This window comes from Poromitra crassiceps, assembly GCF_964638095.1.
Source record: "Poromitra crassiceps genome assembly, chromosome: 20".
Lineage (NCBI taxonomy): Eukaryota > Metazoa > Chordata > Actinopteri > Beryciformes > Melamphaidae > Poromitra > Poromitra crassiceps.
The window spans coordinates 3,376,081-3,386,926 of NC_139637.1; the positions used below are offsets into that span (position 1 = coordinate 3,376,081).

Sequence of the window (10,846 nt, forward strand, 5' to 3'; positions counted from 1 at the left end):
TCCCAGATATTATGCAAATAGATGCACTTTTTACACTCTGCTGGATGGACACCGTTAATCGAAACATGACTCTATATAGACGGTTTTCAACAGCTGCAACCCCACAGCACTTCACTTTTCTCTGCTTCTTCTTCTGTGTTTTATGGCGGTTGGCATCCTTACATGTTGCATTACCACCACCTGAATTGTATCAGCTTCACAGTGCTAACTATTTACAGTGTTCACTTTCTCAGCTATGCAGGGGGAAACACTGACATAGCCTCCTTCTATTTCTATTTGTTTATTTTTGCTATAAGTTTAAATGTAAAGATCGGCCTATGCGTGCAATAACGTACTGATAGTCAGCTTACTCTGTAACATGTAGCTTTTATTAGCCTCTCAGGCTAGCTCTGGACCAGACAACAATGTTTCCTACTACCCAGCGTGTGCACGTCTTTCCGACAGGGGTGGTTGTTATGGCAACTATCAACAACAACAACAACTCCTAACTACTACAAGACCGAAATAGGCTACCTTGTTAATGTGTCTGTCGGAGACACGGCCTAACGTTAACATTTAATATGAGCCGAATATCAGCCTGCGCTCAGCTATGTATACAGGAAGTAAACCGGATATTCAGGTGGGTTGTGACCGTTGTTATTGTTGTCAAGTTAAAACCGTCTATAGATGGCGGGAAGAAATAATGCCAGGGTGCTTTTCCACCATTTTGAGTTCTTGTCGAATTTCCGTAGTTACAAAGTGGACGAATAAAACAGCGGTTGAAAAGTGGCTGAATAACATCGTGAGCGAGAGACCGAAAGACAGATAGATTCAAATTAAACTTGCATGAATGGGATGTTAGCTTTCAATCTGGCAGGTGAACATGACAGGTAAAGACAACACACACACACACACACACACACACACACACACACACACACACACACACACACACACACACACACACACACACACACACACACACACACACAGAGACACACACACACACACACACACAGAGACACACACACAGACAGACACACACACACAGACAGACACACACACACACACACACACACAGACAGACACACACACAGGCGCACACACACACACACACACACACACACACACACACACACACACACACACACACACACACAGACAGACACACACACACACAGACACACACACACACACACACACACACACACACACGGCTCCGAGCAGTCAAGCAGACTGAGGAGGCAGGTTAAAACAGGTACTCTGAAAACATCAACACAACAAGGCTAATTACTGGCTGGTGTTAATTGTTATGGGAGCGCTAATTGTGAAGGTGAGACAGTGAAAATTGGAGAGTAGATTGTCAGCTAGCTGCAGGCTAGGTGTAATGAGCATGACAGACAGAAATATGCGTGCGTAGGTGTGTGTGTGTGTGTTTGTGTGTGTGCGTGCGTGTCTGTGTCTGTGTGTGTGGCTGTGTGACTCCATTCTAAATCCTTTGACACTTTTCTCACCAGCAGTGCAGCTGCTGCAAGGGAACAGGTCAAAGTTCATCCCCCACAGAGAATACTTTGTGGAGCTGGCAATTTGTGTGCCACCCGCAATTCCCCAATATCACCACCGGGCCGCCTAAATAAGAAATAAGAGACAATGCACCCGAACAAAAGCGCTCTTCAATTTTCCAGACAACAAAACGCACTCCCTACGTGACCGTGTGTCTCCTTCAGACAGAAGTAGTGGAGCCCTGCTTGGCAGAGGGACAGTGCAGATGATGGAGTGTGGGCTTATGCCTGTTGTAATTGTGTCCTCTTTCATTTGTGTGCATGCAGACGTGTGTGTGTGTTTCTATGTGTGTACGCTCTGTGTGTGTGTGTGTGTGTGTGTGTGTGTGTGTGTGTGTACGCTCTGTGTGTACGCTCTGTGTGTGTGTGTGTGTGTGTGTGTGTGTGTGTGTGTGTGCGTGTGTGTGTGTGTGTGTGTGTGTGTGTGTGTGTGTGTGTGTGTGTGTGTACTTAGACAGAGCAGGCAGCTTTATCAGTGTGTCTCAGGATGACTGGCTGTCTGTGTGGATGATTCGGGCGTGCTGCCGTAAACACAACAGTTATTTTCAGAGCGCGTCTTTAAAAAGCTTCAGTCAGACACAGTTTGGCAGCTAGTGCACGGCTCACACAGGAGGAGCATCTCACACAGGAGGAGGATCTCACAGGGAACCTGAGGAGCTCCAGGTTTTTATCCTCGTTTCTGCTGCCAGCGCTCGACTCCACACCGCCATCGGGCCTGGCAGCACCGACACCGGTCATTGGCTGCAGATCTGTGATCACGGCCGAAAGGTTTCGAGGGGGTTGATATATGTCAGTGGGGTTGACTCAGAGACGCTGTGGCTTCTACTCAACCAAATGTCCATCTCTCTGTTTCTATTTGTCTGGTCTTGTCTGCTATCTGTCTGTCTCTGTCTCTCTGTCTCTAGACGCCGTCAGTGACGGGTCTGTCCCCCAGCAGGGGTCCGGAGTCCGGGGGCACCAAAGTCACCATACTGGGAGAGAACCTCGGCGCCGGCAGCAGCGTCAACGTCCAGTTCGGAAACCAGACGTGCGAGTTCTACGGGTGAGACGTCCCTCTCTGCCACCTGCTTACTTTTTTTTTTTTTTTTTTACCTTTATTTATACAGGGGGATTCTCACTGAGAGCAATGCTCTCTTTTTCAGGAGCTGTTACTGTCAAACTGCTCATAGGCACACTGTAGGCATTCTGCTTAAGACTGACTCAGAGTGGAGACACGCTGTGATTTACTTTGTACATTAAGCTGAGTGAACACAGATCTGCATAATTCAGTGGAGCGCGAAAGACAGATGCAATTTCTGACTTTCACAGATGACTTTTAAAACCTAGATACTGTCTCTAATCAGATACTGTATCTAACTATCTACGGTAATCAGATACTGTATCTAACTATCTAATCAGATACTGTATCTAACTGTATCTAATCAGATACTGTATCTAACTGGATCTTACTATCTAATCAGATACTGTATCTAACTGGATCTAATCAGATACTGTCTCTAATCAGATACTGTATCTAACTGTAGCTAATCAGATACTGTCTCTAATCAGATACTGTATCTAACTGTAGCTAATCAGATACTGTCTCTAATCAGATACTGTATCTAACTGTAGCTAATCAGATACTGTCTCTAATCAGATACTGTATCTAACTGGATCTAACTGGATCTAATCAGATACTGTATCTAACTGGATCTAACTGGATCTAATCAGATACTGTATCTAACTGGATCTAACTGGATCTAATCAGGAAGAGAAACTGGGTCTGTCCGCTCTCAGGAAAAAGGAGAATGCTGAAACAGAGGATTAAGGATTTAATACAGGAATCCAATAAAAATATGTGAGCGCAGAAAAGTCCAAACAAACAATCATATTTCATTCTCTATTAGTAGTTTGTCTCTTTGTTCTCGATGTCTACACTATTTTTGTTTTGCGATTGTACTTTTTCCAATAACTTTCTATATTCAATTCTTGCTTTTTGGGCATCATAAGCCTCTGTTTTGACGTTGCTATCTCCTGGAAGTCTGCACATTCGCTTTTTATTCCTCTTTAATTGCTTATTATTTTGCAATTCCAGCTCTTGCAGCCGACCGTTATAAAGCACAGACTTGGTTATACGAGTGCTGATGTGACCCCGTTTGACCTCAACACCAACACCTGAACACGTTACCGCGGCAACATAAACAACTCTTAACATTTGGAGACGTTTGACCAAGGCTAGGTGTTTATCTGCCATCTCCCGCATGACTACTAGACTATTGAGACATTTCTGAGGAGATCTCTGGCGTTTGATTGGCCAGCAGAGTAAAATACTTTCCTAACTTTATTGAGATGCTGCAGCACACATCATCACTTCAACAGATGATATTATGCAGTATGAACCAAACAAAGCTCTTCTCCCCCAAGACCATGGTGATTATCTCCATTATATAACAGCTATATTTCCTGCCTTTTCTCTTTCCCGGCTATTATAGTGAGAAATCCCCCAGGGGAACGCCTCTCTCTCTCTCTCTCTCTCTCTCTCTCTCTCTCTCTGTCTCTCTCTCTATCTCTCTCTTTCTCTCTCTCTCCCTCCCTCTGTCAGAAACTTGTGTAGATCTTAATAAGGTTTTGATGACCTACTGCATCAAACGCTGTAATAATAGCACCCAGAAAACACGCAGCACGCATGGACTTTCCTTCATTTTCGTTCCCTCCGCCTCCTTCTCCTTCCTCCTCTCATTCTCTCACTCTATCCTTGCTCCTGTTTTCTTCTTCCCTTCTTCATTCTCACTTTCCTCCACTCCTCCTCTCTCCCTCCTCTCTCACTCTGCCAGGCGTCTATTTAAAGCCGTGTGCTGCGCTAGTCTGATGCTAACGCTGTAAGGTCGAGAGGAGTCAAGCCAGCTTTAATGAGATATGGGGCTAATTACTGGCTTGTGTTTCTCCGCTGCGTGCCTGGCATCGGAGGGAGAGGAGGATGGAGGGAGAGGAGGATGAGGGAGAGGAGGATGAGGAGAGGAGAGGAGGATGGGGAGAGAGGAGGATGAGGGAGAGGAGAGGAGGATGGAGGGAGGGAGAGGAGGATGGGGGGAGAGGAGGATGAGGGAGAGGAGAGGAGGATGGGGAGGAGAGGAGGATGAGGGAGAGGAGAGGAGGATGGGGAGGAGAGGAGGATGGAGGGAGAGGAGAGGAGGATGGAGGGAGGGAGAGGAGGATGGGGGGAGAGGAGGATGAGGGAGAGGAGAGGAGGATGGGGAGGAGAGGAGGATGGAGGGAGAGGAGAGGAGGATGGGGAGAGAAGGATGGGGAGAGGATGATGGAGAGGAGGATGGAGGGAGAGAAGGATGGAGAGGAGGATGGAGGGAGAGGAGGATGGAGGGAGAGAAGGATGTCTTAAAAGGATGAGAAATACCTGTATCTTCAATGCAGTTATTACAGGTCTTATTTTTCCCACTGTGAAATAATAATTGAAAAAAGTGTTGCTAGTACAATATGCAGAGCGGTTTATGTTGTTCTGTTTGTATCTGCTTTACTGAGTATAATTGGCCTTCATGTCCCTTAACAATTATGTTTGGTGTGTTCTTTCTCTTAGATTAATCATTATCGTTTCAGAACGTTGCAATGTTCAGTAGGAAACAGGCCGTCTTTGTCAGTTTAGTTTAGTCTAAATTTAATACAGACACCTCACATCTTTCCTACATCAGCAAATGAGATGGGCGATCTCGATATACTGTTGTGCGTCTTCCTGTGTTCACGTCCGGGGGAAACGGGTTGTAAATGTTTGGTTCTGCCCCCCCTCCCTCCCTTACAGACGGACCATGACGGAGATCGTGTGCTACTCCGCCCCCTCCCTGTCGGGGGTGGGCCCGGTGCTGATCAGCGTGAGCGTGGACCGCGCCCACGTCAGGGAGAGCCTGAGCTTCGAGTACATCGAGGACCCCACGGTCCAGCGCATCGACCCGGAGTGGAGCATCGCCAGGTAACCGACAGCACCGCCGACACTTTCCTTATAGCAAAGCGTACGACTCCGCCTCCTCATCTCATCCATAGCCGCATCAATAAACCCGGCACTTCTATCACCCCTGACAAGGATTTCCTTTCCACATCCAGAACTTTGGAGCGGGCCCGGGCCAGCGGTAATAAGCAGACACGGGTCAATATTGCACTTTCAATTACAGTTCGGTTCTCGTCCAATTAGTCTGAGTCTGATAGAACTGCCACGGCCCACAGATTGGACAGGATGGGTCCGCCGTCGAGGCTGTTCTGAACCAGTCAGAGAAAGCGAGCGAGGAGGTTTCACTCGGGCTCGAGTGTAGCGACTCTGCTGCGCTGTTGATCCGTCTGCAGAGAGTGTCTCTTTGGCAGATGGGTACGTCGTGCACTCGTAATTAAAACGAGGGACGAGGGGGATGAAGAGGAAAAAATGGCGGCGAACAAGAACAGCGCGCTATCAGAGGTGCGAGCCCCGCGGCAGATGGAGTGCAGAGTCAGGAGGATACAGCAGCAGGAGAGTAATGGCGCGGAGGGGAGGGGGAGGGGGAGGGGGAGGGTGGGGGGGGGAGAGAAGGACAGGGAGGAGGGGGGGGGGAGATAAGGACAGGGAGGAGGGAGGCAGGCAGGGATATCACTTCGGTCATCCAACTTCTTCTCTCTGGTGTGATGCAAAGTGACTCTGATGCAGATCTATTGAGTCTGGGTTGAGGAGAGGAGAGGAGGACCACAGATCATCTCACAGAGAAGACGAGGGATCAACACTAGAGTCCGGCAAGCAGTCGACAGAAAACTAGCGTGAAATTGCATAGTGAAAACAATAGGATATAGATATTATGTAACTTTAGGCAGGTGTCATCGCCCAAGATCTAATGCCACAGAAATGTCACCTTTAGGGGCCGTGTCCACAAAAAGCATTTTTCCTTCTTGGCGGAGCGCTTTGGATATCAAAAATATGAATGCCCAGAATGCTTCCAAAGCGACACAGAGACACAGCGCACGGGGCGCTTAGTCCCGCCTCCTCTTGGATTTCGATTGGTCGGTCGAAAAAAGTGACATTGACGAGCAGCGCAGCTTCCCCCCAAAAAGTTGGACTGTTTTCTACTTGAGGCACCCAAAGCGCTCGCCGCCGAGAGCGCTGAACGCTTTCTGTGCACACGGCCCCTTAATGTTCCGTTACAGCATGTTGTTGTAGTGTCAGCAGAGAGCAGGAGGGGTCAGCAGAGAGCAGGAGAGAGCAGGAGAGATCAGCAGAGAGCAGGAGAGATCAGCAGAGAGCAGGAGGGGTCAGCAGAGAGCAGGAGAGATCAGCAGAGAGCAGGAGAGGTCAGCAGAGAGCAGGAGAGGTCAGCAGAGAGCAGGAGAGATCAGCAGAGAGCAGGAGAGATCAGCAGAGAGCAGGAGAGGTCAGCAGAGAGCAGGAGAGATCAGCAGAGAGCAGGAGAGATCAGCAGAGAGCAGGAGAGATCAGCAGAGAGCAGGAGAGCTGTTGACGTTTTCATGAGTGTGTCGACAGCACAAGTTCAACCGACAGTAACTCCCTCTCCTCCAGGCTGCAGAGCTGGGCCCCTAGTACAATAGGCCCTTTTCACAGTGGCCATTTTGTGTCAAAAAGGCAGGTTAAACACAGGTGCAAGCAATACCTTAATGAGGGTTTCCAATTTCCAATCAGGGAAGTTGGAAACCCTCATTAAGGTTTTGCTTGCACCTGTCTTTAACCTGCCTTTTCGACACAATATGGCCACTGTGAAAAGGGCCTATAGCCCAGGCAGAGATGCACCTGATATGTTGAAGGTTCTCTCTGCATGGCTAATCGAGTATTAGCACGACCCCTGTCCGACCTCTGTATTTAGCGAGCCACCTTGACCGGCGGCGACAACAAAAACAACACGGTACAACAACAACAACCCAAACAGCTCCGGCCCCGCGTCCAGCTGCCTTCCTCCTGGTTCTGTTTGTGCTGTTTTTGTTTGTGCTGTTGTATTAGAAGCCCCGGGACCACCTCCGAATACTAATCTGCCTCAGACGCCTTTTGTCTTTCAGAGACAAATCTGCAGCGTTTGATTGTAGCCAGAAGAAAGAACATCTCTAATCATCACCCACTCCCCGAGCCTATTATCTTCTGAGAGAGAACCGGCCCGGAGAGGCCGTTTGATGCTGCTCATTTTCTGCTGATGATGGCAGAACTTTTCCTGAAGAGGTCCAGCAGTCAGGAAGTTTTAGTAGTTTAGAGAATGTGCTCCATTTAGATCCGTCAGGAACATGCAGGAGAGAAGTTCAGAGAGAGGTGACGACGAGGCGTTTGACTAAAGGTCCTGATGATTCTGACTCCAAGGTGACGATAGCGTCTGGCTGTGTTTTCTCTCTTCAGTGGCCACACCCCCCTGATGGTGACGGGGACCAATCTGGACGTGGTTCAGGAGCCCAGGATCCGAGTCAAGTACGCCGGACGAGAGTCCGTCAATGTGAGTACCACTAATACCGCCGTTACCATAGTTACCGTCTCCATACACCCTGAATATACAAATATAATGTGGAGAATGTACGCTAACTTGGCCCTGCTGGGCTCACTAAATAGCGCTTTACAAGCCAGTGATGTTTAGCTCGGGTAAGAAAAAAGTCCTATCTATCCTAACGTCCCCCCTCCAGCGCGTCCCCCCTCCAGCGCGTCCCCCCTCCAGCGCGTCCCCCCTCCAGCGCGTCCCCCCTCCAGCGCGTCCCCCCTCCAGCGCGTCCCCCCTCCAGCGCGTCCCCCCTCCAGCGCGTCCCCCCTCCAGCGCGTCCCCCCTCCAGCGCCTCCCCCCTCCAGCGCGTCCCCCCTCCAGCGCGTCCCCCCTCCAGCGCCTCCCCCCTCCAGCGCGTCCCCCCTCCAGCGCGTCCCCCCTCCAGCGCGTCCCCCCTCCAGCGCGTCCCCCCTCCAGCGCCTCCCCCCTCCAGCGCGTCCCCCCTCCAGCGCCTCCCCCCTCCAGCGCGTCCCCCCTCCAGCGCGTCCCCCCTCCAGCGCCTCCCCCCTCCAGCGCGTCCCCCCTCCAGCGCGTCCCCCCTCCAGCGCGTCCCCCCTCCAGCGCGTCCCCCCTCCAGCGCGTCCCCCCTCCAGCGCCTCCCCCCTCCAGCGCGTCCCCCCTCCAGCGCCTCCCCCCTCCAGCGCCTCCCCCCTCCAGCGCCTCCCCCCTCCAGCGCCTCCCCCCTCCAGCGCGCCCCCCAACGTCCCCTCGAAGCCAGCAGTCATCTTAAGCACTGCGACGAGCATCTGAATAATGCAGCAGGAAAGAGAGAGTGTTCTGCTGCTTTGCAGTTTTAATTAAGAGTTTAGCCACCAGCCTACATCTCTGTGTCCCACCTCCATCACTGTGTCCCCAGCCTCCATCACTGTGTCCCAGCTCCATCTCTGTGTCCCAGCTCCATCTCTGTGTCCCACCTCCATCTCTGTGTCCCAGCTCCATCTCTGTGTCCCAGCTCCATCTCTGTGTCCCACCTCCATCTCTGTGTCCCAGCCTCCATCTCTGTGTCCCAGCCTCCATCACTGTGTCCCAGCTCCATCTCTGTGTCCCAGCTCCATCTCTGTGTCCCACCTCCATCTCTGTGTCCCAGCCTCCATCTCTGTGTCCCACCTCCATCTCTGTGTCCCACCTCCATCTCTGTGTCCCAGCTCCATCTCTGTGTCCCACCTCCATCTCTGTGTCCCAGCTCCATCTCTGTGTCCCACCTCCATCTCTGTGTCCCAGCTCCATCTCTGTGTCCCAGCTCCATCTCTGTGTCCCAGCTCCATCTCTGTGTCCCAGCCTCCATCTCTACCCCCCACCTCCATCTCTGCCCCCCAGCACCATCTCTGCCCCCCAGCACCATCTCTGCCCCCCAGCACCATCTCTGCCCCCCCAGCACCATCTCTGCCCCCCCCAGCACCATCTCTACCCCCCCAGCACCATCTCTACCCCCCACCTCCATCTCTGCCCCCCACCTCCATCTCTGCTCCCCCACCTCCATCTCTGCCCCCCACCTCCATCTCTGCTCCCCCACCTCCATCTCTGCCCCCCACCTCCATCTCTGCCCCCCAGCACCATCTCTGCCCCCCAGCACCATCTCTGCCCCCCCACCTCCATCTCTGCCCCCCCACCTCCATCTCTGCTCCCCCACCTCCATCTCTGCCCCCCACCTCCATCTCTGCCCCCCACCTCCATCTCTGCCCCCCACCTCCATCTCTGCCCCCCAGCACCATCTCTGCCCCCCCACCTCCATCTCTGCTCCCCCACCTCCATCTCTGCCCCCCACCTCCATCTCTGCCCCCCACCTCCATCTCTGCCCCCCCACCTCCATCTCTGCCCCCCACCTCCATCTCTGCCCCCCCACCTCCATCTCTGCCCCCCACCTCCATCTCTGCCCCCCACCTCCATCTCTGCCCCCCCACCTCCATCTCTGCCCCCCCACCTCCATCTCTGCCCCCCACCTCCATCTCTGCCCCCCCACCTCCATCTCTGCCCCCCACCTCCATCTCTGCCCCCCACCTCCATCTCTGCCCCCCAGCACCATCTCTGCCCCCCCACCTCCATCTCTGCTCCCCCACCTCCATCTCTGCCCCCCACCTCCATCTCTGCCCCCCACCTCCATCTCTGCCCCCCCACCTCCATCTCTGCCCCCCACCTCCATCTCTGCCCCCCCACCTCCATCTCTGCCCCCCACCTCCATCTCTGCCCCCCACCTCCATCTCTGCCCCCCCACCTCCATCTCTGCCCCCCCACCTCCATCTCTGCCCCCCACCTCCATCTCTGCCCCCCCACCTCCATCTCTGCCCCCCACCTCCATCTCTGCCCCCCACCTCCATCTCTGCCCCCCCCACCTCCATCTCTGCCCCCCCCCACCTCCATCTCTGCCCCCACCTCCATCTCTGCCCCCGCTCCGCCCTGTGGTGTTTTACCGTCAGCGTCAGCGCGTAAAGGTCTCCTCCTCGCGGGGGAGGAGTTTCACTCAGTAATGACTCCTCCTCCTCGCGGGGGGGGGAGTTTCACTCAGTAATGACTCCTCCTCCTTGCGGGGGGGGGGGGGGGGGGGGGGGGGGGTTTCACTCAGTAATGACTCCTCCTCCTCGCGGGGGGGGGGGGGGTTTCACTCAGTAATGACTCCTCCTCGCGGGGGGGGAGCTTCACTCAGTAATGACTCTTGGCTCTCATATCTGCTTTGCACCCTGACAAAATTGCCACTTCACCGACGCCGCCGCAAGGTCGCCATGCTCCATCTGCATCAGGACGGAATTATTACGGGCCTGAATTTGTTTTGTTTTTCTCCCCTATGTGATGGAAAAGACTGGGAGAGATTGGAAGGGATGACGTGTGACAGAGGAC

At 52.9% G+C, this 10,846-nt stretch overlaps 1 protein-coding gene across 1 annotated transcript in view; it reads left to right on the forward strand.

The window, feature by feature from the left end:
- The window catches only part of plxna2 (plexin A2), a gene marked incomplete at its 5' end in the record, with an annotated part of 155,546 nt that overhangs the window by 93,354 nt on the left and 51,346 nt on the right, over positions 1 to 10,846 (forward strand). Inside the window, 3 exons of the mRNA XM_083656475.1 lie at positions 2,447 to 2,583; positions 5,332 to 5,499; positions 7,882 to 7,975. Coding sequence (XP_083512601.1) covers positions 2,447 to 2,583; positions 5,332 to 5,499; positions 7,882 to 7,975 — 399 coding nt within the window. The remainder of the gene's footprint in view (positions 1 to 2,446; positions 2,584 to 5,331; positions 5,500 to 7,881; positions 7,976 to 10,846) is intronic.